At 33.6% G+C, this 26,724-nt stretch overlaps 1 protein-coding gene across 4 annotated transcripts; it reads right to left on the bottom strand.

Annotated features, from left to right (window-relative positions):
- Window positions 1-749: 749 nt before the first annotated feature.
- LOC133184693 (solute carrier organic anion transporter family member 4C1-like) lies at window positions 750-26,724 on the bottom strand. Of its 4 annotated transcripts, none has more exons than XM_061319791.1 (12): window positions 26,672-26,724; window positions 8,571-8,862; window positions 7,814-8,089; window positions 4,786-4,971; window positions 4,468-4,564; window positions 4,253-4,374; window positions 3,884-4,141; window positions 3,578-3,773; window positions 3,296-3,440; window positions 2,474-2,670; window positions 2,177-2,241; window positions 750-2,044 (listed from the first exon to the last, which is right to left on the bottom strand). In XM_061319791.1, exons 2-12 carry the CDS (start codon window positions 8,779-8,781, stop codon window positions 1,716-1,718), a joined length of 2,082 nt encoding a protein of 693 aa, XP_061175775.1. In that variant the 5' UTR covers window positions 8,782-8,862; window positions 26,672-26,724; the 3' UTR covers window positions 750-1,715. The 4 variants fall into 4 exon arrangements, with proteins under 4 accessions (XP_061175775.1, XP_061175752.1, XP_061175760.1 ...); XM_061319768.1 differs by lacking the exon at window positions 26,672-26,724 and adding an exon at window positions 23,848-23,903; XM_061319776.1 differs by lacking the exon at window positions 26,672-26,724 and adding an exon at window positions 13,212-13,383.

The following is a 26,724-nucleotide window of genomic DNA, read 5'->3' as shown; positions in this document are numbered from 1 at the left end:
TTTTTAAATCTTGAATCAAAGTTTATGAAACTCGGTACACATGCATACATACCTTCTTTTGCTGGCTATTTTAATTACAATTCATGCTTAACAGTTTTTAAGATGCCCTAATAATGGACAAATACCAAAATAAATCACTAACCATTGATAATTCAGAGGCAAAATTCATAAATGGATTATAAATCTTGTCTAGTCGATCATTTTGGCTTCTTACACTGGTGCTAGCAAATTTAAATAAACAGCCAAAAACTATTCAGATAACAAAATGCGTATCATAACTGTGGGATAAAAAATCTTATTATGTCATCCATTTCAAAACTGGATGTACAGATTTTATGAAACTTGGCAAGAAGTTAGGTCTTGCCATCATAATAATTTTTCATCTTGCTAGATTTTGCCTTTCTTCTCATTTCACTCTGTGTTTTATTTATGTAAACAATGGCCTTGATTTTCATTGGATCAAAAATGAAAATTGGATCCTTGAGTTTTGAGAAGGGCATGTACTGGTTAAATAATGAAGTCTCAGAAAAATCTGTCGAGGTTTTTGAAAAAAAAAGTTTACGATGACAACAATAAACTCCAAGTGATTGCATATATTAGTTCCTGGTCAGGTAAGCTATACATAAAAAGTTTAAAAAGTGTCCGATTCTATAGCTCACTTGTTTCACTGTCAGGGAATTTATTTCAATTCCCCATGTGGAAGCTCGTATAACAAAACTCATCGTTCTTAATTTTGATGAAACAAGATGCAACTTTTCAAAAATAATTTATTACAAAAAAATAAATTTTTCATCAATATACATAAATTCATGCAGTGTTAATAGACACCTTCGAAAATATTCCAACTTTGTTGAGTATTTTCTGGTCACTTGCATTCAAAATGAGTGAGGTGGGGTAGGGTTGCGGGTGGCTGTATTTCTTCGGTATTATGAAGAATATTTTTTTTTAATGAGTATAACAGGCAGAAATAGCTCTGAGGAACTCTTTGGCGACTTATATAGAAGAATAAAATTAATAAATCCTGTTCCCACATTGTTCATTTAAAAAAAAGAGTACAACTTAATGAAATTACACATTCTCCTCTAAGGAGCGCAGATCGCGAGCCTGTGGATCTATATAAGGCGACCAGCTTTAAATAATTTGGAGAAACTTGTATTTACGAGTGAGTATTCAATTTCAACATCAGATTACCTTTCAAATAAGTGTCACTGTGATTAATAATCGAGGATTATTTTTTTTTTTGGATAAAAAGTTGTCACAATATGAACTTCAGATATTCATTTTCAAGAAATAATGGTAAGAATATTTCTAATATAATTAGTAAGGATCAAATTGAACATATTATCACAGAACGAGTTTAATGCAACGACGAGACAAATTTGCCATAATCATACCAAAAAAAAAAATGAAGGAAAGTCATACGTTGTACATGTACTCCTTATGTAAAAATATTCTGTTGAACACATTTTTGCATGAACCAGCACGCATAGAACAAATATTGCATTCACTAACACACACAGTTAAAAAAAATACATAAATACATCAATCAGAAATCTGTTACACTGCACTTTTGTACTAGCAGTATAACAATGTATCCTCCACATCCCATGCCAGAGTTGAACTGAATGGGCGCATACCAGGAATGTTCGTGTAAATAACTTAATCTGCAATTAACAAGCAACATCCGCAATAAATTAAGAAACACACACAACCTTTCATATCGTGGAAGTTCGCAGAGAGCCTTCCGAAGAGTCCGAAGTATTTCCACTCTCCTGTTTGTGAGAGACGACCCCATTCTCTGCCGTGTGATTTACAGTAATATTGAGGTTTGGAATTTTGTCTGAAGGGGGATTATAAAACTTGTAGGCCAACACAAACATAATAGCTGCCAAAATCTTAACACACATCAAAATAATAAAGAAGTTTTGACTTAAAGCTAGATTGTCGTAAATCCAACAGGAAGCTTGTTCATTGCATTTTTCCTTCCACACTAAACATGTACTGTCTATTACAACACCAAATAAAATAGGTCCAGGTACTGTACCTGCGGAAAAAAAGATATTGCTATTAGAACGCAAAATCAAGTGTTTTTTTTTTGGATAAAACCATTTAAGGTTCAGTTTAAACTGAAATTTGTTTTTTTCTGTTGTTAAGTTATAGTTTCATAAAACCTTACCTAGCAACCTAGCAATAAACCACTGTATACCTAACGCAAAGGTACGTTGACTATCATGAATGCACCTGAAATCAAATATACATACCTTTAAAACAATATATTTTATGCCCGATTTTGAAAATGTTATTGCTTTATTTATTGCACTGAATTACAAAGGTATCAAAATGCAATAAGTACCATACTAAACAATTTTTTGCAAAGAAAAAAAAAAGAAACGTTGTTGTTGTTTTTTCTTCAAAGTAATTAAAGATACTAGTATATCATCTAAATGGATAGGTAAAGAGAACTTGTGTTTACCTTAACGTGACAGCCACTGATGGAGGCGATTCAACGAATCGGAAAAAGATGGATAAAAGTAGAATGGGTAGAAAAATGTACATTTTGAAGCAATCAGAATTACATTTGCCCTTCTTGACTGAAGCTAAACTTGACTGCGTCAGATTGGACAAACTGTATTGACTTGTAGCAGCTAGACACGTGCAATGTGAATAAGTCTGAAAATTGAAAATAAAAACCGTTTCACCACATTTCTATGCCTACCAATATAATGTATTACATTTTTATAAATAGTTTGCACTTTTGGGTGACGTGGTCTTAATTGCGTCACACCAAACTATCAGAATAGCATATGCTGTTCATTTCGCATCAGAGCATGAAAAATAAAGACAACGAACAGTGATCATGCTCCAAAGGCCATTGAAATGATACAATTTGTGAGCAGAGTAGACATGGACCTCTAAAAACATCAGAGGTGGGATCAGGCGCCATGGAGGAGTAAGCATCCCATGTCGCCCAGTTACGCGCGTTTGTGCTCTAAATTTGTCATGATCGGGTAAAAGGAGAAATTCATTATCATAAAGATTGAAAATAATGGACCTAACAATTTGTGTTAGCATGTGTAAGCATTGGAAAAGTCGGGTATATTTTATAGTTTTTTGAATTTGGTGCATAGAGCGTTTTTACGATCAAATGGTCAGGTTAATGCCATCCCATCGTTAGCAACATCCAACAATCCAAACTATCAGTGAAATGGCCATATTTATGTATGTGTAATAATAATATGGGTGTAAATGTAGCTAAAAAGTCGAGAAGGTAAAATGATTAAGATATTCTACTTACGCCGTCTGCACTAGCTTTTCCTGAACAACCTGCATGACACGGTGAAAAATACTGAATGTTATTTTCACCACATACTGGCTCATATAGCTCTGTGGTACAGGAGCAATTATTGTTGCATGTTGATACTAAGCCATTCTGGTTTTCTCTGCAATTAAATTTCAGATGTCATTTTAATATCCTGACAACATTTATAAATAGACAATTTGCAAAATTGAAGGTTTATGGGAATTGTACCAAGAAAAACGATACAGATTAGAAAAAAAGTCAAAACTGCGTGATTACCCTTGAAAATATCCGACATTAACACCTGCAATATCTTCAAGATCACATCTGACCCAGACTACAGCATCCAAAAGTAGTGCAACGATGCAGACAATGACGTTAAGCCGCAGCATGCCCTGTACTTTTAACTTCCACTTCTTACAAATAATCCCTCCTACAAACTGCCCCCCTGCAGCCCCAGGGACTGCAACCACTCCTATTATTTTTTGAAGAAAAAAAAAGTTTGAGATACTTTTCGACAGAAGTTTAGAATCATGCTTGATATATGATATTGGTAATGTTATATACACTAAGTCAATTTTATACCTGCTAATATCGCTGCCCACGCAGCGGAGACACCAAACTGATTCTGAATAAATTTCGGTAGAAATGTTGCCATTCCCGAGGTAGAAAATCCCTCGAAGGTTCCAGCCAATGAAATAAACAGGAAGGCTGGGTTTTTCATAAGGATCCAGAAGGATTTTGGCATATCCTTGATGGATTTCCCAAGCTCTTTTTCGCTTTTCTCTGCTGAATTGTCCATGTGTGTTTCTGTCACACGGGTCTCTCGCACATTCTGTGCAGCTGGGAATAAAACAGGTAAAACGTAAGTATAGGATTTTTTTAAATATAAATAACGCATGCATAAAAGGTATTAATTAGAACAAAGCTCAATACAGGTTTTACAAAACATACTTGGTAGTTCTGTCCCATAACCAAATATTGGGATTGAAACTACTAAAAAGAGCACAGAGGCTACTGCAAAACCAATCCACCAGGCACCAACCCATCGGGGGTCATCGGGAGTTATCGATACGCTGAAACGAAAAGAAAGTCCAAATGTCCACTCATTACTGATACATACTACAGTACCACCTTAACTCACAGAAATATCGTTAAACCTAGCTCACCTGTCTACTTCATGAAAATCAACGTATATGTCAAGTAGTCGTCCCCCAACTACGTAACCGAGAGCGGGTCCCAAGGTGGCGAATGCGTACATAATACCTAAAACAAATGATTTCTATATGTGTTTTCATTATCTTTACAGTAAAACCTATGAAGGCTCGAAATACCACACTTTATTTCTTTTTGAGTGATTTTGCAAATGATTTCTATAAGCATTTGAAAAGAAAAGCAGAAGCGGTAGAATTCTGAGAAAGTTACGGGATTAAAAAAGATATATTTTGATATATATAGCAGGTGTTATAGAGATGAATCTTACCTACCAACATATAGGGGAGAGGCAGCGGAGGGTACACTGTCATCAATTAGAGCCACGCCCACAATGTACAGGGTGGTTCCCCCGATACCGTGGAGGGTCTGCCCAAGAAGAAACACATAAAGGTATCGCTGCAGTAGGTGCTCATTGTCCGCGGAACAGGAGCTTTTGGCGAGCGCCGCGGCAGCTGGATCTGAAACACAAAGAGTTTCAGAGTAAAACACAGAAAAATTGCTGAAAAGATGGGAATGTTAATTAGGCTGAAATCATATATTCTTATACACATGTACAGTGTATGTTCATTATCAAGAACATGGCGATGTATGCACTTCAGTTAAATTTATTAAGTTCTGGGGGGGGGGGGGACTAAATATTCATATTACATTTATTTTAAATCAAAATGACATTTCCAAAGTGTCGATTGATACGAACTTGAACAAATGATTAAATCTTTATTCGTAAGTGTAAGTAAAACACAAATTATTACTCATACTGGGAAAAAGATGTCAAATATAATTTACCTACTCTGCAATAATGAATTGCATTGAGTGCAGTTCGCAAAATACACGTGCGGACACGTGCTTCATTGAATACGTATACAAAATAACTTGTTTAAGCTCTTAATATGATGATCACCGTTTAAAGAAATAGGTCATTATTATCATATCAGCCTTTTCATTATTTTAAAAAAAAATCATCACATGAGTGCATTATACATATTGCACCGCAAGGTTAAACTGTGTCATAGGAGCAAACGTTGTTAAACGTGAATGTCACAATTCTTCAGGGTTTTTCAGTAAACCCTAGGTGAACAGTATATATGGTACTCCCCTGTACCCTGGGAGAGTTCAAACATACATGATAATTGCGTAATTTTCCCAAAACAATTTACTAAATTCGGATGTAAAACAAAATTTGGCATTTCATTTCAGTGTCTGTATAGCGGTTTCCCGTTAATGTTTATAGTTCATTATCATCCGGAGGGACATTGTACTGAACTAACATTAAAGACACATTTAGAGTGGTGTCGTGAAAAGGCTGATTCCATCGGATCCTCACACGGATAAGGACGCTCCTAGAAACCCCCCTAGACATGTAAATTTCACTCCAGAATTTATAGAAAGTCAAATCATTTGATTTTCTATTGAAATACAGCCTTGAATATATCATGTGACAAACGATTTGTTGATATGCACATTTTTGACTTAACGTCCTTGATTGGGGGTGATCCGAATCGCTTTCTCCAGTCTAAGGAGGAATTCTGCATAACTTCAGATACACAAGAGTATGGTTTAAAACAACAAGTATGCAATGAATTCACTTTACGTATCAAAATGATATCGTGTTACAGAAAAGTTTATCGTATATGTTACAGGTACTATATATTACAAATGTAAGCAAAATGTCTGAGCATCATGCAAAGTTATATTAAACATCTTAATAACTTTAAATATTACGAGTACTATAAGAGGGAAAATGACAAATTGTACAGGGAAAAAAAACGAACATAATGGTCGAATGTTAAATATTAACCTAAAAGCACTAAAGGACATGTTATTTCAAAGGGTACCTCAAAATTATATTGTGGCTGTAGATAACTCAGGTGCAATATAGATAACCTTTAATTATATATTACAAAAATGTCCTTGTACATTTTTCAGATTTAGGTATATTTAATTCAGAGGATAAAAATACGGAAAGAAATATAACCCAAAGACATTCGTACTTTAAGTGACATTGAGGCGTACCCCTTAATGCATTGTCACGTTTGTGTATACATATGTATGATGCACTTTCAAGCATAGGTAAGTTGAAAAAAAAAAATACAATTTCTTCCTTTCATTTCATTTCTCCTTTAATTAAACGAATTTGATGTCTTATTGCCCAATCGTGTCGGACACAGTTGTTCATGTTCATCAGGCACATGGGCAAACGAAGGGACTGGCAGATTTTAAAAGTGCGCATTCCATAGCTTCACGAAAATAAATGCTCTACTTATAACTTATATAGGAAACTACAAATAATAAAGTTTGTCACCGATTAACACGGAAAAAACAAGGAAATCTCGACTTATCCTTGTTAGATCTTTAAGGAAAAGATCGCCGCTTCACGCTACCAGTCTCCGTACAGTTTTTCCTGTTACTCAATGAATTGACGATAGAGAAATCCCCCTTCTGTAACTGATATTTGAATCCTAAGATTATGACTCAAAGATGATATTGTGGCTATTAAGATCGGTCTTGAAACAATAAAAGTGCAAATTCTTTAAAACTTTGTTAGAGCTAAGAAGTGATCTATAAATATATAGTTATACTTCTTTTACTTGTATTAGTGCATAGAAAATAAATTACGTGGCATTTTTAAAATTCTTTTGGTACTCGATGTTCCAAAATAATCATTTGCACCAAGTTAAGTTCTAACGTTAAGATTTATCCAACTTTTTTTTACGACAAAAATTTATTTTCTCCGCGGGCACAAAAATATATTTATTGGATATGTATTGCAACACGAAAAGAATCAGATCCAAGTCAGTTCTAATTTAAGGTTCATAAACCCTCTGCTCACTCATATAAAATTTTGCTTTAACTTTTATAATTTTCCGAAAGAAAATTTTTTGATAAGTAAAATACAAACAATTATACTATAGCTTACGAGGCAAAATTGAACAAAAAAGACATTTCAACTTTACAAATCTATAAAGGAATAACAATCTTTTATGTCGTTAAGAGTTATCTCTCTTATCGGAGTATCAATGAACCTTAAAATACAACAAAAGAAGAAAAATATTATATATATTTTTAAATGTACAATGTACATAGCAATCTTTCTGTCAAATACCGTTATGAGTTTCCAATTTTTCTCCATTACAAAGTTGTGGCCTCGACAGGACAAGCGGGCGGATAAGGTGATTTCAATACACATGTAACCTCCACCCAATTGTTTAGGGGGTATCAGATAAAAATTTATTAACAGCTACTGTAGTAAAACTACAAATAAAATATACCAATGGTTAACCTGAAGACAAGGACAGTTACCTCGACAAGATTCTGCCAAATTTTGACCCCATTCATACAACCCTGTTGTAAAATGTGGAAGCGCCATGATGAAAGATCCCAATGACATCACTAGACAAGCACAGGCAATCATACGAGGTTTGTTTTTTCCCGAACCGAAGTACGAGATGATAATGCCCAGAATGGCCGCCGAGACATCGTAAGCGCTCGATATGGACCCCACCCGTGAACTGGGCAGTTCAAATCGACGTTCTATTGAGGTAGTATTTACATTATTTATACCATTCACAACAAAACCTAAAAAAAAAAAAATGAAATAAAAATTGTAATATTGACTCATTTACATAAAAAAAAATGCATGACCCGGAAAATGATGTACATATATATGTACTAAATAATGAAGGATATATTGCTTTCTAGAATTACATCAAATTTAGATCGCATATATCATCTTCAAAGGAGATTGTGACATGTTCTCTGCGATACAGTGTATTATAAATCATTTGAATTTACTCTCTCGACAAATAAGCATGTCACCCACGCGTTCGCTGAGCTGCTTTGATTTAGAAAAGAACGACTGATCGCAGTTTGCGCACACATGGCAGAGGCCTTCATATTTAATCCGACTGACATACCGGGGTTATAAAAAAACATACCTCCTGGATGCCAGTGGATTAAAACAATCTGAAGGCCCATGATTTAATATTAAGATTTGCACAACGAAACGTACATTTCTTTTACCATAGAATTCTTACTGGAAGTATGTGGAGCTCCTTACCTTGTAACGTACAAAAACAACAGAGGAAAAATAATAAAGCTTTGGGGTTGTTGAATTTTTGAAGACAATCCGGGGAATACGATCCAAAACCGCACCGGATTCCTCGGACATTTTCCTCTTTCATATGCATGGGTTTGGGTTTGACCGACATATTTCCATTCACATGAACTCCATTCACAGTCCCGTTTGCCGGCGAATCTGAATCCGACATAACTTCGAAGTCAGATTCAGTCAGGGGAAGTAACTCGTCGCCATCATAGGCATTCCTCTCCCTTCTGTCAGGGGGGTTGAGCTGAAAAAAGGGGGAAAATTAAAAAGTTATTTTGAAGAAAAAATGCCGAGTAAAGTTGTGGTTATCATATTTATACCCTATATTTATGAGTTACCTGTTAAATGTATCCGAGGAAATAACAAAAAAGTTTTTGTGTTTGTACACAGTAAAAATTCTCTCCTTTTCTCGATCAGGTTTAAGAAACATTACCAATGGAAGCAACAAATTTGATGTTGTATACAATATAAAATACGTATGAAAGAAACACTTTTCAGTCTGCCCCTTAATATATACTTTTAATGAACAAAGATAAGGAAACAGTAATTGTCATGGGGCGTTTGACTCTTACAAGTTTCTTTAATGACTTAAACCACTTTTGTACAAGAAAGGTTTCAATGGTTAGTGATGATTTCCTTTATTTCAAGTAGCGCCATCATTATTGCCCCTGGGGGCGCGACCTCACATGTATTACTCGTCAGTGAAATAAAATTTGTCAATGTACTGGTCACAAATGGATTGTGGGTTCTCTACTTTAATGTAACAAAAAGGAATGGGAATTGATATATTTATAAAGTTATTGATGCAAGCAGTTATGTACTCGTGAAAAGCCCTCAAACCCAGCTGATCATGTAATTTATCTACAAATCTGATACCTTTTTTTACCTTCTTTCTATTTTTGTAAACTAAACTAAATGTAGGTATGTAATCATTTCACTAATACTTAAATTTACAACTACACGTTCACTCTCAAATGCTCCTCTTTGAACATCCAGACTATAAGAAAGAAAAAAATAGAAATGTGTACGTAGGATATGAATACCCAGCCCAATGGTATATTTATATTGCAACATGAAAAGAAATATAATTCCATCTCGGTCTGAGCTAAAGTATAAAATGATGAGAGAAAAAATAATTTTCATAATCTTTTTCACACAGGTTTGTAGTTTTTGCTTCATCTTTATCTTACAGCTAGATGAAATCTCGTTGTTTCAAGTTCATTCTCACAGACATGTACACAGCAAAAGTAGGTGTGATTGAAATGCTCTCCTGGGAAAATACCTTTCAATGAAGTTGTATGAAGTTATACTTTAGTTATCCTTTATGAATTCAACAACATAAACTACCGGTAACAGTGGGGAAAACTTCAAATTCAAGGTTACAGAGAAGGTCAAGGTAAGTGATTACGACACAGTTGAATGGTAAATGCAAAACAACGTCAAGGTCAAGGTTAGAATATAATAATTCAGTTAAATCACTTTTACCAAATAGGTATCTTTGTATGGAGTGTGATGAAAAAACCCTTTAAAAATGAAGTTCAAGGTCACAGAGAAGGTCAACCCCAAAATAATGAACATGTCTATTTTTTTCTCATTTTGTACCAATGTATGAAGTCTAATGATAGCATCTGGAACATCTTTTTGAAGTAAGGTGAAAACAAGAAATAGTGGTGCAAGAGGCTGTAGTAAATTTCAAGGTCCGGATAAATTATGACACGGTTGAATACGAAGTACCTCTCACAAATTTGTATCAGTAAGTGAAATTTGGTGAAAATTCTTCAAGAGTTTATTTGAAAATAAGGTAACCACAAAATAATGAAGCAATGTCATATACATGTGGGAGGTCAAGGACAGAAAATTATGACTCAATTGAATAGCTAACACTAAAATACATGTATCAGTGAATGAATTACGAGAAAAAAAATATACATTGTACAGAAGTTTTCTTAACAGTTGGGCTAAACGCAAACTGTAAAAATTATGTAAGGTCAAGGTCATAAAATTATAAAACTTGAGTAGAGCTCCTTTCGATATGATTTAATAAATACAACTTGAACAGCAAAGAGTCGCGAACTTACAGACAGAAGATGGACTTGGGAAACATAAACTGTCCCGGCAATATTCATGAGGGACCATAAAAAATAATAATTTAAGATAAAAAATATTAATGAAAGATAAAGGTCTGTGTGGTACGCAATGCACAAAACTTATGGTTGACTTATCAAACTCATGTAACTAGATATTTTTAAAAAAAAAAATAATATCATAATGACGAAATTTCAAACGAGACCCATGGATATGAGTAAACAAATTATATCTTTATACTACAGGGAAACATTTTTTTTAAAGTACATCCTTCTTTAGATGTGACACTCTACGACTGATTGGCATTTCTAGAGGACGGATACAGTAGCACAAGATCGTTAAAGTTTGTTCTTAATCGTGACATAGTTAAACGTTCTCACACATAGACGGGCTATACTGCACATCTGACACGTTCACAGGAAACTGTTATGAATGACGGAACTTTTAATGAAATTAATTATATTTCTTTAAAAAGGATATAAAAATATAGGGTCAATTAAATCTTGGCATTAATTAAGCTTATAAGAATATTGTCATTAAAACTAGCGCTTATTTTTGGATGCGGATGTGAAATGCAATGAAGCTCACTTGAATAACCCTTTATAACACTTTCTAGGTCGAAGTACTTAAAGTAATCCGTGCTACTATTCTTAGCAACCTTAAATACAAGTATAAAACAATTAATCATGGAACCCTTCGCCAAAGTCACCGAATGACACATTTTTTGACATTCCAAGACATATCATTATCACACAAAGACTTTGAATTTACCTTGAGTCGAGTCATGGTGGAAAGTGAGTATTCAAAACAAATTAATATAACACATCAACGAACAAAAAAATTTGATCGTACTCCTTTAAGGAGAATGCAACATATTAATATGATCAAAATGTTTATAATCTCGCGTGGATATACGTTATCTTGTGACATAACACATGCTCCTGATTAGACTGACAGTTTGGCGGATCCATATCAAAACCACAGCTCCGGAAAAAGGTCAGAGAAAAGGTCAAGTGGAGAGAACCGCAAAATGATAATTCTATACTGCATTTGAGACTCGCATGAATGTGAGAGCAAGTCTATGATATGTGATAGATAACAGAGAAGCTAAAAAACTACATACATCTTAATTGAAATTCAGAATATTTTTTCACTATGAAGTAAACTAATGTATTTAAAAATATATGTCATCTTTCGTATGGAAATCGTTCAACTTGAATGGTTTTTAAGCCGAATTTAATTTATGGCTTTTATAACGAAAAAAGAAAGAAAATATCGGTCGTGGAATTTGTGAAATTGCGTTACATACGACTTTTTTTTAATGAGATTTCAAAGGGCTGACTATATCAAAAATTATCATTTTTAACCCCTAAAATGTTATTCAATTGTGAACAGCTTATAATGATACGGTATCTTAAACCCCCAATTTGTCATTTTATAGTTAACTGACAATAAAAAGGATTCGCTAAAATTTGATCAAAATGTTCCACTATTAAAGAAAGGGTGCCTAGTTTCAAAAGGTTACACACGAATGAGAGTTTTAAATAAGCAGCTTCATTTTTATATAAATCTTATTGTGGCCTGGGGCCTTTGTGACCGAGCGCAACAATTATAAAGGTATTAAATTGCAATTTGAAGTCAGTATCCATCAAGAACACCGCGTCTTTTCTTCTGATTGGGTGGTTTCTTTCAAATTTTCTACCCGTGTTGCAGGATCAGGCAACGCATGCAGAGAATTTTTCGGATGTTTTGTTTTTGCATCTAAGCTAGAACATAAGACGTCTAGTTCAGTAATCATATAGTTTCATTTCTTGTCCCGATTTAATATAACATTTTATCAAATTTTATAGTCAGTATCTTTTCCTCCATCACAAAGTCTATCTTAAGTAGGAGACGAATAAATAAATAATGAACACATTATCAGATAGGACTTTTTATATATACCTAGCTAATTGAATTTTATCTACAATTCGAACAGATAAAACCTTTATATATTGCTCCGATTTGAATTAAACGATTTAAAATACATATGCTAAGCTGCTACCATTTCCGTCAAAAACAAACATCAAGTTTGACATTTGTTTACATTTTACGAGTATACTATAATATTCATTGTTTTGTCTATGTACACACTTGTGTTGATTTAGAATATGTCAAAATATTTAAGAAAAATATTAAAGTTGCTATTGAAACAGCAGTTTTACCATTTAATTAAAACGTTTTTGTTGTTAATCAAATAGAGAGAGGATTTGCTGCTTTTGGCATGATGACTGAATGACCATGATTTGAACCCCCATATGTTTAAACATAATCCTTAAACAGGCCTACAAACACTGTTAATCCTCAGTGAAAAGGGGTTCTTAAGAAAACTTTTAAGGCCTCGCATTCATAAGGCAGGATGAGAATGCAATAATTGATTGCACGATATTAAAAAATAATAATAATAAATAATATCACAATTTAACTGATAAAAAAAAAAGAAATTTGACATATATTATATAAACTCACCGCCATTATTGTTAGTTTCGCGCTATAACTGTCAAACAGATTCACTCATTATAATTCCGCATCCATACGATCAGGTAACTATACAACACTGACACACTCTCTGGTAAAATATGATGAGAGTCGCGCTTCCGGAGGGCAAATATAGGACAAATTCTATTCACAATACTCAATGAGGCGCGAGATTTCAAACGTATACTTCTCGCTCACAGCGAGAACCATCTCAGTTGAAGTGGACAAAGCTAAGATTCCAGTTTAGGACACATTCATACAACAAAATACAAAAAAAAAAAAAAAAAAATAGTGGGCGTATTTTAAGTAACAAGTAAGCTATTTAAATCCCATTCTGCAAAAATATTTGGATTATGATCTTTATGGCCAAGAGAAGTAAGCATGGTTCTACGTAATTCAAAGATTAACTTGAACATGTTGAAATTCTTTGAACTGTCGGAATATTTAAAAGGTTCTAGCCTTTTCGCTAGAGACAGCCAAATACCACATCAGCAAACTGGACATCGACCCCACGAATTTTTGGCTGTATCTAATCAAGCTCGAGATAGAATTAACAAACATGGTATTGTATTTTCATGTATAGAGTAACCTGATACCCCGAAAAAAAAACATATACTGTTTTTGTGTCCTAAATCGCTCCATGTAAAGCGAGGTACAAAAACAGCCTGACTCTATCTGAAATGGGAAACTGGCCGTAAACTTATCGGCCCCTGCAATAACATTTTGTAAGTTAATTTCACAGGTGGGGGAAAAGGGCTCTCAATAGACAAGAAATTGGAGTCCAAATTGAAATATAAGAGAAATATAGAACAATATCTCATTTTCATATTCTCAACATGGTATGAAATCTTAACACTGTGTAATATTTTTAAGAACTTAAAAAAAAATATCTGCAGTATTTGAAGTGCATGATACAGGTGTTCATACATTAAACTTGCTTGTCAAAATGTGTACACAGTGTTTATATTAAACTCCGCATGGATGCATGCATGCATTCCAGTGCAATGCAGAAAAAATGTCTTTATAATGCATTTTCTATAATTAACTTGGAACAGACTATTTTTAAAGCATCGCGACTTTCTGGCTCTAATTTTGAATGTAACCATATGTTTATTGCATAATAAACCAAAAAGTAGACATGAAGACATGAACTCCGTCTAAAGTTAAAATGAATATATATACATGTATCCAGCTAATAAATGGTCTCGTAATCTTCTAGTTCTTAGGCATTACAAAGATACAATCTTTCTTTTTGTACTTTCAAACTAGTTTGCTATCTCCAACAAAATATCAGTTGCTGAATTGCAGAGATTTACACAAATAAATTCTATAGGTATTACTTTTTTCTCTCTCCCTACAGAAACTCTCATGATACGTAATTTAAGGGGGGAAAACCCCGCTAAACACAACCACTGGATGTGTAAAGAAAATAGCATGCATGTTGATTTGTCATATCTGAACAAAATACCGGAAATACAATGTTTAGTATACAAAAAAATTACATTGAAATCGTGTAAACTGAAACATATCTTAATTAAATGACAAACTATGGGGGTATTCGATTGCATTTAACGGAAGTTCGTACTGCTTTGCGGGACAAACACAATGAAAACATAAACAGAAAAAACAAAACAGAACAAAAAGCATATAAAAATTGTTATATTGGACATTACTTCGACAATTCGATCCGCGCGCGAGTTTTTATATATATATTTTCTTACTATAAGTGAGCTTGACATTAGAAGCAAGAGACAATGGTCGTACAAATGATGTACCTTCCAACCTTCTAAACGTAAACTGTGCCAGAGATTCATACATGTAATTTATAAAAGTCCCAAGAATAGCGTTAACTGTGTGGTCTTACTGGGTCGGTCCCTTTGTGAAAGGGCTGTCAAAAAAATACTGGAGGAAAAGCATTAGGAAATCACATCACCGAATGCAATTTGAGGATTCCACTTAAAAAATTATTGCGAAGTAAATGTACATGTACAAAAAAAATAAATAATAAATAAAGATTGTTAAACAATAACAATACACGTAAGTGCTAGGAATCTCGAACTTTATGGTCATCTTAAGTAAAACACTTAGAAATACATGAAGCCGGTTCTCTTTCTTCCCCCGTGGGAAACTTTAATTTGTAGTTGTCCGTTAGCCAGATAATCAGTCCATCACGCTTAAGTTTCCAATTCTCTCTCAAGAAAAAAATTAAACTTTATATGTAATCTATCGGATGAGCAAAAAGCCAAAAGGTTAACCTAAAAACCCTGCAACATATGTTTCCGGGGCGATAGCATGTTCATGTGTTTTTTTAACTAACACTTTTTTAAGGATAATAGATGGAGGCAAACAACTAATTATTTGCTTTACAAGGTCATAAGCCGAAGTCACTAGATGTTTTGTATGTACTTTTCCAAATAATTTTTGGTTGATATCTAAACGAAAATTTCCGCAAAGAATATTCCTGTGCATATATTCCACGTTTACAATGTATATCAGACTTCATGTTTGTATACTAGAATATAAAACATCAGGTGGAAAATTAATTACATTGGCAGTATATTCTATGATTTTCTTAAGTGATTTCCTGGTCATTTCTCATTGACTATTTCAATCAATGGATAAATCAGTGGTGTACGCTGGGTGATCAGAAAGTTCGCGAACTAATTGAATTGCTTCCTTAAAAGAAATAAATTGAGGTTTCAGTGTTTATTATTTTTTAAAGTAGTCCTCTCCGATTTTAATGCACATCTGCCATCGTTCTACCCATGCGCGAATCACAGGCAGTCACGTGACATGCTCCGTAGTAGCTAATAGATTACCATGCAAGCTATTTTTTATAACAAGAACAGTCCATCTGTCAGAAATGGCCAAATCTCGGCAATAGGATGGGTGAATAAGGATATTCCTTCCCACAATTAGTATGGTGACCCATCACAACCCGAGTCCTCTGTCTCGAGAGCGTCGTTTATCCAATGTGGATAAAGTATGAGCGCCTTCTTTTTATCATATCTCATATATTTAAAGTCTAAAGTAAACGGTATTTTAGGGATATAATAATTTTATTATTGTTAAGATATTCAACCATTATTCTATTTGTAACTTGACGATGTTTCATAAAAAATTGCTCAACTAAGGACACATCTTTTCCCCGGCTAGTCCGAAATATCTGACGTTTTCCAGGCTTTTTCACGATTTTGATATTTTACGTGCCAGGAAAACGTCAGAACCGGCGCAATTACGAAAACTGGGAATTCGCCGCCTCCAACCAGAGGCGGCATTCTCGGGTTGATTTTCGGTACTTGCAAAGCGAATGAAATGTCAAACTCACAATTTGTCAATAGTACAATGCTTTTAGTACTCACCAACATCGTTTTTATGGTTTGTTTATGAAATAAACAATCCGATGAAAACATTTTATCTGACTGTCGAGATTTGTTATCATTTCGTGCATTTTAAAATCTTTCAAGTCCCGTATCGAAATGATGAGTGATGTTTTCTTTTCGTCGATATTGGTGAGTACTAGAAGTATTGTGCTATTGATAAATTGTGAAAACGACATTTAATTCGGTTTCCAGGTATCGAAAATCAACTCCGATTGGAGACGGCGAAATTTCCAGTTTTCGTAATGGCGCCGGTTCTGACGTTTTCCTGGCACGTAAAATATCAAAATCGTGAAAAAGCCTGCAAAACGTCAGATATTTCGGACTATTCCCCGGCTTGCTTTCGCTGGGCAACAGAACAAACATCATTTTTAACCATCTTCCTGTCTTCACTTAAAGGTGCTTGGACACAGATTTGAAGTTAATATTTTCTCAAATTTTCGGTGTAATATCATGACTTATATATTTTTATAGTATTTCACATGGAAATAAAATAAAAAAAAAACTTATTCTATCTGGAAATTACTGAAACTACAAATTTCGAGACGCGTTTGATTGACACATCAATGCATTTTCAAAAAGTAAACTTTATCCTTAATACTTAAGAAAAGTAGAGATTTTGTTGTGAATTAATGAAAAATATTAACCATAATCCAGAAAATAAAGAGTAGAAATGTGAGAAAGCAAAACTAACTCACCAGTATTGTCAGTCCATGCTCAGTGATGTGTGCAGAGTTTAACAAATTGAACACACCCGTGAAACGTAAACTGTTTTTGTAAACAGGGCACGAGCTCTGTTATTGTTAATGTTTACGTTTCACCGGGTGCGTTCAATTTGTTAAACTCTGCACACATCACTGAGCACGGACTGACAATACTGGTGAGTTGGTTTTGCTTTCTTATATTTCTACTCTGAATTTTCTTGACTATAGTTTGAATATATTTCATTAATACACAACAAAAATTTTACTTTTCTTAAGTATCAAGGATAAAGTTTGCTTTATGAAAGTGCTAGGATGTATCAATCAAACGCGTCCTGAAATTTGTAGTTTCAATAATTTCCAGATAAAATACTTTTTTTTAATTTTATTTAAATATTTTCAACCTTCAAACGGAATCGGACAATTTTGACCCATTCCTGTATTGCCTTAGTGTGGGGCAACATGAAAAACATAATGAACATATTCAAACGGATTTAAATTTGCGAGATATTGTCCCCCAAAATTTGGTAACGTTCTAGAGGGAAAACAGTGTCTTACGCCGGTTGACCCCAGATTGACCCCTCAAAGGGAAATAACTTTTGTAAACGTGAAATTAGTCTATTTATCATGTCTGTTTCACTCCAAGTTTTTGAATAGACACATGTATATATCACGTTCATGTATATGTGACTGCAATATACAGCATTGTGTATATCTGATCAAGATGTCGCGCGTGATATTAAGAATGGCTATTATTCCTTATAGATTTCACGACATTTGACGATAAATGACCATCTCTTGAATGTTTGTCTAAGCAAGACAGCGAGACGTCGATCAATTAATCAAGGAATGGACATTAACATACAAGACGTATCTGGTATTAAAAGTAGGATGGGGATATCGTTTTCAGCGTGTGAAATTGATTTTCTCGATAAGTGGGGGTAAATGGGCAAATAATTACATCTAGCACTGACCATAAACATGTAAACATAGGAAGTAGAGGATAACTAAAAGTGAAACTTGAAGGGATTCATTTATTAAAACCAGACTGTCTAATAATAACGGGAAAAATCGTTGATGTAATGTTAAGTCGATGTACGCGTAAAATGAGTGAGAAGACAAAATTTGTAGTCAGAAAGGAAAACTTTACGTGGAGAATTTTAATGTTGTAAAAGATTTCAATAAAATTTCTGAGGAACTAAACTGGTGTAATAAGGAACTAAACTTTACTGAAGTTTGAATGTAAAGAGTACAAAATTACTCCCTGCATAAGTCTATGATTTATAGAAATACAGTGATTATTTTAGAACGTTGTGAAAAAGAAGGAGTAGTAAAATAAATGTTCAACTACCGAACTCTTATATATAAAACTTCAAAAAACAAACCGCATACTGTGAAAACAAGAACTCCTCTCAATAGAAAGGGACATTCAAAAACCAGTACAATTTCGTTCATAACACATTTTCTGAAATATGCATCTGCCTTATGTTAAGTTCATTGAAACAAGGAAGATAACTCCAATATGTTAAATCTCTAAAATCTTTGGAAAAGTGATGGAAATTTAAATTCAACTGACCTGACAAAACAGCGTTTCTAATTGTCCAGGTAATCTGCATAAATCACGTCTTCAAAACTAAACTGGGAATAAATATTTACCTTTTCCTGTTCCATGAAGGAAATGTCCAAGTTATAAGTACTGCTTCCGTCCCAATATATTCACATCAAATCAATCAAAACCCCGTCAAGTGATGTATAACTTCATGAAATCCGACAAATCGTGTAATTATGGTGGTATTTTATGCCAAGAATTTCTTTCGATCATGAACAAAACACATCGTAGAAATCCCAAAAAATTTACAACCATTCAAAAAATGTAGCACTAACCGCATCCACACGGAATAATTAAATGCATATAATCGTATTAATAGGTGATTCTTATTTATTGATATTTCTTTAGTAGCAAAATTTCTTTGTATTTTTTGGCAAATTGGGAATAAACATTTGTGATTTATTTTTTATTACCGGCGAAAATTTTAATCTGAAACTGTCGAATCCGAGTTCAATAATGGTGACATAGCGTACAAATTCAGTCTCAAACGAGGAAGTATACTACGATTAAAACGATTCCATTAAAAAAAAACAACAAAAATTGAAATTTTCTCTTTCAAGGAACATTGTGTATTTTTTAACGCACAAAATTTCCCAAAAAAGTTGATCCTTATACGTCATTTGAGAATTTTTAACTATAGATACATGTACATGCACAGGGGCGTAGCTACATTTAGGGTTTGTTTGATGTGGAAGCACATAGAGCAGGAGAATCTGGTAGAGGCGAAGCCCCGAAAATTGGTGAATTTTTAACATTTCTGACAGCTAACTTTGAGTGTTCATAAGTGCTGATTTCACCATAAAATTGTATACATGTATATCATGCTCAAGTCATTTCTATAACCACCTGTTTTTATATATAGGGACGTTATATAATGTTGTAGGAAGGAGCGACAACTTACTAGGCTAGGGCTTTTCTCATGGCCTGATTCTTCGAAAGCACCTGTTTTCAGGCCCATAAAACGCGGGATGGGGAGGGGGCACCCCCCTATCCCCCAACTTTTTTTCTTTTTATGAGTATACTCTTTTGCTGTAGTTTTAATATGTATATTTTCAACTAGATGCTGCCCCCCCCCCCTTTGTAATTGTTAGTTGAGCACTGCATGGCAAATTCCAGCATTTAACAAAAAAATTACCAATAAGTCAGAGAAAGGTCCAAACAACAACACCCCCCCCCCCCCCCCGGCCAACCACCACCACTACATGTGATTTTAAAACTTTATAAAATATATGGATTATGTAGTTTTATTGAAGACGCAAATAGTTCCATGCAGATTTCCGCAATTCAAATAAAAATCGAAGGAAACGCACAGTCTATCACCTTTAATAAAACTAGAAAACAAATACTTAATAGAATAAAATGTGTACACTAGAGGACTCAGTAATTGATGAAAAAAATGGACTTTTCGGTTGCCTCAAAGAAGGTAAAATTATTTGAAATAAGTGTGTTTTTATTCTAAAGAGATCAGAATTTTTTGATTCAATATGGTTATTTCGGGATACAAGTGTGATTTGAAAAACAGGTTAAAATACCGAGTTACTTGATGATGACAAGGAAAGCATCCATTGTATTACTTCTGATCTTTTTAAAATGTGGACCACCCAAGGAATAAAGGAAATCGACAGACCTCTAACAGTCGTTTAATTCTAAAGATGGAAAAAAAGATGATCAACAAAATATTGTCGGCAGGTGGGTCCTGAAAGAAAATTTGAAACTAAAAGTGGACTGTTGTAATAGAATGTCGGAAATATAAGAGCTTATCTCTGTTAATTTGAATTTAGAAAAAAAATTGAAGCTTGAGAATTAAGATATTTTTAACATAACCAAAAAACAAAAAACAAAAACAACAAAAAACGAGCAAAATCTTTTACTTCCCGTTTACACACACAGTTGACGTACATGTATATTGCATAATGACTTCCGTGCTTGAGATTCAATTTTAAAGAAGAGTAAAGTTCTTTCCACAGAAAAAAAAGTATCGCAACCCAATTTCTCTTATTCTGAGTCTCAATAAATAGACGTTAGCAGTCGATCTTAATATAATTACATGTATACATGTATCAAAAACGTCCAAGAAACTGGAGCGCTTATCGCCTATTTAAGTAAAAACTAAAGTTTTGTTGTTTGAGAAACAAATAAATAACAAATTGATTTGTTTTTTACTGTATAAATGCATTTATGAAAGTTTCTGATGAGACTGTAGCTCTACTGGTTTGTACTTTTAATAAGAGAGAAAAACTGCATGCAACTTACTAGGAATGGCAGCACCAATAAAGGGCAAGCTATGGTGCACGTCACGGCCGAATTTGGCCCCATTTTTAAATAAAAAACAAAATATTGTTAAAATTATGTAGTCTGCAATTAAGAATTTTAAATGTTGCTTGTTTTGAAACCAGCACTATTGTACATTGGGGCCACAAGAGGGTGCTAAAGTAGGACATTTTACCGAATTTCCTCAATTCTGATGGAATTTTGTCAAATTTGAGGTACTTTTCACTTTGGGAAACGGAGCACAAGCTTGCCTATCTGTGATTTTTATACACAAGATGCATCTAGCTGATACTAGTGCATGAAATATACAAATTTAATTTAGTTGATAAACAAGCTTGTGCTCTGTTTCCTGAAACAAAATGTGATGTAAATTTGACAAAAATTTGCATAAAAATCGAGAAAATCCGGAAATTGACATATTTTGTGGCCTTCTTGTGACCTTTGAGTATTCCAAAAATTAGAAACAATACCCATTTTGTAATGATGAACTTTTGCATCGTTCAGAAAAAGACATTACAAACCAGGGGCAATTCAAAAAAGGGGTCTTGACCTATCTTCTCCTAAGAATTATGATCCTTGGGTTAGTTTGAGTGACGTTTTATTAAATTCAGACCAAAAAAATAGGTAGAGTAATTTTACACATATTCCAACATTATCCTTTTTTTAGTGAGCATTGCAACAGTTCATCAACCCAATAAACAAAACTATGTATCTCAAAGTACTCAGTTTGTGTATAAAGTCATTAAAATCAGAAAAATTCTATATGAAAATGCTGCCGAAGTTTTTTGAGTGCATTTGTTTTAATTAATATCATTCCATGCAGTGGGTATTTAAAAAAAATCTCTCAATCAGAATTATTAATGCTAAAATCTTTATATTGAAAGATATTGTCTCAGCTTGACGGTCAATCCTCTTTTATTCTTGATATTGAAGAAACTGAAAGTCATTTTCAATCTGCTTACCGCCTCTGCATTGTCTAATAATTATATCCCCTGGTCTCCAAATGACATTAGGACGTAGTCTAAAAGGTCCTAAGGGTAAGCACGTTAGAAGAATCTTTACGATATACCTATCTCAAGAGAGCTTTTACGATCTTTGGACTTATAGTTGTATCTTAAGATGCTTAAAGACACTTACAATCCGAAAGATAGCCTCTTAAACACGCCAGTAGTATAAATCACATATACATGTACAAGAAACAAGAGGACAGTGTTCAACAATACATGTACAGTGTATATCAAGTATATTTTCCTCGTGCACAAAATAAATACATGTATGGGACTGTCTGAGATTGCTTACTTCATATATGACACAAAAAAAGATACTAGATACAAATATGCAATGTTTGTATCAGGAAATTCTGAATATAATAAATTCTTCTTTTTTTTTTAATTCAAACCTTCCTATTTTAATTGCTTACTAAATACAAGAAGAGGAAATGGAAATGGACACTGCAGCTGTTTTATTATGTATTATATCAAGTATAAATCGTGCCTTTTTCTGTATATTTAAAGGATATGCCAGATCAACCACCTCATTAATTACAGGCACAATTTCCGATTCCTTTTACGGTTGTTTTTAAATTACCGGAAACAAGTGCTGCCACCCCTCAAGGTTTCATTCACAAAGCTTTGTTTACAAAAAGGTCGAAGTTTTACTTACATGTAAGTAAATGCAAGTTTTCATGTAAATGAATGAGTAGGAAGGAAAACATTAGTTTAATTTCTCGTAAATGTGCTTTAAAAAAATAATTAAGAATTTCAACAAAAAAAAAAAAAAAAAAAAAAATGGAATTAATATTTTTTAAACTTTTGATTTCGAAATTATATATTCATTTTTCATCGAAGAACATGCACTTAAAACTTTAAAAAGGTGAAGAAACGGGACATTTATAAATCCCCTTCCCTCGATTTTGTTTCATGGAATACTAATTCTAATTTTGTATAACTGGAAAACAACGGGACAAAGGAAATAATGGATTATGCAACTTCAAAAAATAAGAATAAAATCAGGAAATTTTGAAATAGAAAAGAAATTTTAAGACCCAACAATTTCGTCATTCTTACGCATTTCCTTGCATCTTCATGATTGAGCCATCGCGTTACCCACTTAAGAGCAGAAAATAGCTTCAACTTGTAAACTGTCTACAACGATTGATATGCATCTGAACAGACAGACTGAACCAATGTCATCATTATGGCTTCATTATTTCCCATCATCTTTCGCAGTTCTGAGAATTTTTTAAATATATCCCAGTGGCCACATCTACAACTTTAATGCCGTTTTTTTTATATCATGTAAATTTTAAAATTTGAATTCAAAATTGGCTCTCGAAAGAGAAATTTACATAAGAGAGAAGGGCTTTTTCAACTAAGTCAACTTGAAGTCTCAAATGAAAGGATATAGCCAATTTCATGTTACATATAGCATCAAAGTATCTGCCAAATTCTCTAACACATTAACCTCACGGATAATGGTATAATTAACAAGCCATTGCCTGGTCAACAAACATTTCTATAACACATTCTGAATATTGCCATTGCCTCTAGAATCCGGAAAATAAACAAACAAGACGTAACCGGTTCGAGTTTTTACATGCCCGAGAGAAGGAAATGTGGACAGTCACAATGGAATTGTCCGATCGGATACACAAATAGATAACTCACCCAGTTCTTCATCCTTCGGAACATCTTTGATTTCTTTCCCAGTGATAATATATTACAACTTTTGTTATGTCACTCTCTTGTGATCATCTCGTATACAGTAATACACCCATTGTCTCGGCGACTCATGTTGACGTCAATGAAGCAGAAAGGCAAAATAAACAGTAGAATCAGTGTCCCGGAAAATGGGCTTTATTTAAGTTTTGCGATTTTATATAAAATACATTAAGGATCAAATCCTTCATTTTTGTTTTAACGGGGAACAACTCTTTCTTTTTTTTTTCAAATCTTTACTATATTTCTTCTTGAGTTACTATGGCAACGATCGAGTTGACCATTTACCTGATTGTGTACATGATCACTGATTAGCTAAGTTTGTTTTTTATCAGCTAGGTTTTTTTAAATGTATTTCTCAAAATCTGTTTTATTTAACATTTCCTTCAATATGTAATGTAAGCTTGATAGAGGCCTAATGTAAGAAAAGGAATTTCAAATTTCTTCAATAAAATAATTATTACCAAAAAAAAAAAAAGAAGCAAGAATTAAAGGCCCAAAAAAGTGACTTTGTCCATTCATGCATCATAAAATTATGCGTTAATGATCTGTTGTAGACAGTAACAGTTTTTTCAGATGGTGTGTACAATTTGGGAGGCGTTGCAAAAATGGAACACCACTGTTCGAAATCCCGTCTTCATGACGTTAAATTTTGATTTTTTTTGCCCCGTAATCGAAATTCGTGGGTACATAGTTTTTGCCCTGTCCGTCCGTCTAGCTGCCTGTCTGTCTGTCTGTTTGTCCGATAAAAATTTAATATTGCCCATAACTTTTGATTGGTTGGAGCTACGGCCTTCACATTTCACATGCATATTCCTTATGACAAGACCTTCCTTTAAGTACCAACATATTTGTGACCTTTTGGCCTTGACCTTGGACTTTGACCCACTTTTGCAAAAAATTACCCAACTTTAACTTTGGCCATAATCTTCCAACAGTTGGTGCTAGGGCTTGCATATTTCACATTTGTATTCATAGTGACAATATTTCCCATAGGTGTAAATTATTTTTACCTTGACCTTAGAGTTTGACCCACTTTTAAAAATCTCTAACCTTGGCCATAACTTTTGAACAATTAGCACTAGGGCTTTTAAATTTCACAGGTTTAATCATTGTGACAAGACCATCCTTTGGATACCAACAATTTTGACATTTTGATCTTGACCTTGGAGTTTCATCTACTTTTGAAAAACTTTATCCTTTTCCATAATTTTTTAACAGTTGGTGCTAGGGCTTTTATATTTTGCAAGTGTATTTCTTATGACAAGGTCTTCCCCTGCGTACCATTAATTTTGACCTTGACCTTGGAGTTTGACCCACTTATAGAAGACATTAAACTTGACGACAACCTTTAAATGGTTGGAGTTTGGGCTTTCACATTTTACCAAGTATACCCATTGACACGAGTCCTTTCTTTGGGTAACAACGCCTTTGATCTCTTGACCTTGGAGTCTGACTTGTATTTTAAAAACTTTTACCTTCGCCTGAAGCTGCCATACGGGGGCATCCGTGTTTCACAAACACATCTTGTTTTTTTTTTTTTTTTTTTTTTTTCAAAAAATGCGTTTATTATGCAGATAACGTTAGTAAAATAATGTGTATTGCTTTGAATTTTACATATCTATTTAATCTTGGTCTGTACTAAACATTATCGCACACACTTGGTAGTTTCCTTTAATTAAAAATTTAACATGTGTCCACGAACTTTTTGGACAGCACTCATACGTTGTATATTTACCCAAGGTTATTAGAAAACATCAGATTTTTTTCCTTCAAAATATTCATCTTAATCACCATCCATTAATGTATAGTGTACCTCTTTTGTTTACAAGCTTTATTTGACGCGTCATATTTTACCAATTTGAAATGCCAAGTTAAACAAGCCCTTCTTGTGCACATATATTCATTGAACAAACCGTTTGCTTACTTTTCAGATCGGCAAACATTATCATAAAATTTAATATTCCACCCAAGTTTACAAATTATATTAAATAAGGTTAAGTTTCTTTATGGGGGCTAAATCCATGACAGACTTTTCAAAATCTGAAAAAAGTCCCAAGTTTGTCGCATTTATGTTTAATTATATGTACAAAATGATTAATAAACTTGATTAATGAGACCACACTTATATTCGTTCAGGCAGATACGAAGACAAATGACAAAAAGGAAAAAAAGGAGGGTCTCTTCCTCTCTTCTTGTGACCAAAGTATGACACACAATTCTCATCGTTTTGTCATCGAAGCATTAAAATTAAGTTTTGCTATTGTTGAATACTACTAGTATTGCTTTCTTCAAGTTCACTGTCAAGTGTTGCATCGTAATTTTTTAACAACTGATAGTAGTTCTTTATTTTCTTTATCTCTTCTTATTTGTACATAATGACCATGTATTTCTATCAAGGAATTGCGAAATGCTATTCTAAATATGACTGTAACAAATACTTTTGATTAGCACTGCTACATGAGAAATAATGTTAAATATTTGCCAGTTTCTTGACCAAGCCCTGAATAATTTAGTGAATTACGATATATATATATATATCGATTCGGCAAAATATGTTAAGTTCATAAAAAGATTTCTCATCTCTGCATCCATTAACAAGTACCACTACTTTTCTATACAGCTGGATTCTGCGCTTCTAACTTTTGCTTAAAGAATGGTGATAATTTAAAGCTTTTGCTATTTTTACTATCATTTGACAGGGGTTTTTTTCAGAGAGATGTTTTATCTGTTAAAAAAATGAACAAAGTTGTTAAAGAAATATTCCACTTACCTTTTTAACACCGTTAACAAAATGCAAACTTAGTCTCCCTTCTTTACTTGAGG

This window comes from Saccostrea echinata, unplaced genomic scaffold (assembly GCF_033153115.1).
Source record: "Saccostrea echinata isolate AGI-Se365-2 ecotype Australia unplaced genomic scaffold, CSIRO_AGI_Sech_v1 ptg000001l, whole genome shotgun sequence".
Taxonomy (NCBI): domain Eukaryota; kingdom Metazoa; phylum Mollusca; class Bivalvia; order Ostreida; family Ostreidae; genus Saccostrea; species Saccostrea echinata.
The sequence above is the reverse complement of the archived record's forward strand: the minus strand, read 5'-3'. Positions and strand labels throughout refer to the sequence as shown.

What these genes read in the sequence shown, in the direction of transcription:
- LOC133184693 (XM_061319768.1), bottom strand. Translation starts at nt 23,871, where the DNA reads ATGTTCCGAAGGATGAAGAACTGG. An exon ending in TTGTTTTTGTACGTTACAAG is followed by an intron (nt 8,090 to 8,570) that starts GTAAGGAGCTCC and finishes TTTTTTTTTTAG; the next exon opens with GTTTTGTTGTGAATGGTATA. An exon ending in GATTTTCATGAAGTAGACAG is followed by an intron (nt 4,375 to 4,467) that starts GTGAGCTAGGTT and finishes TTTTCGTTTCAG; the next exon opens with CGTATCGATAACTCCCGATG.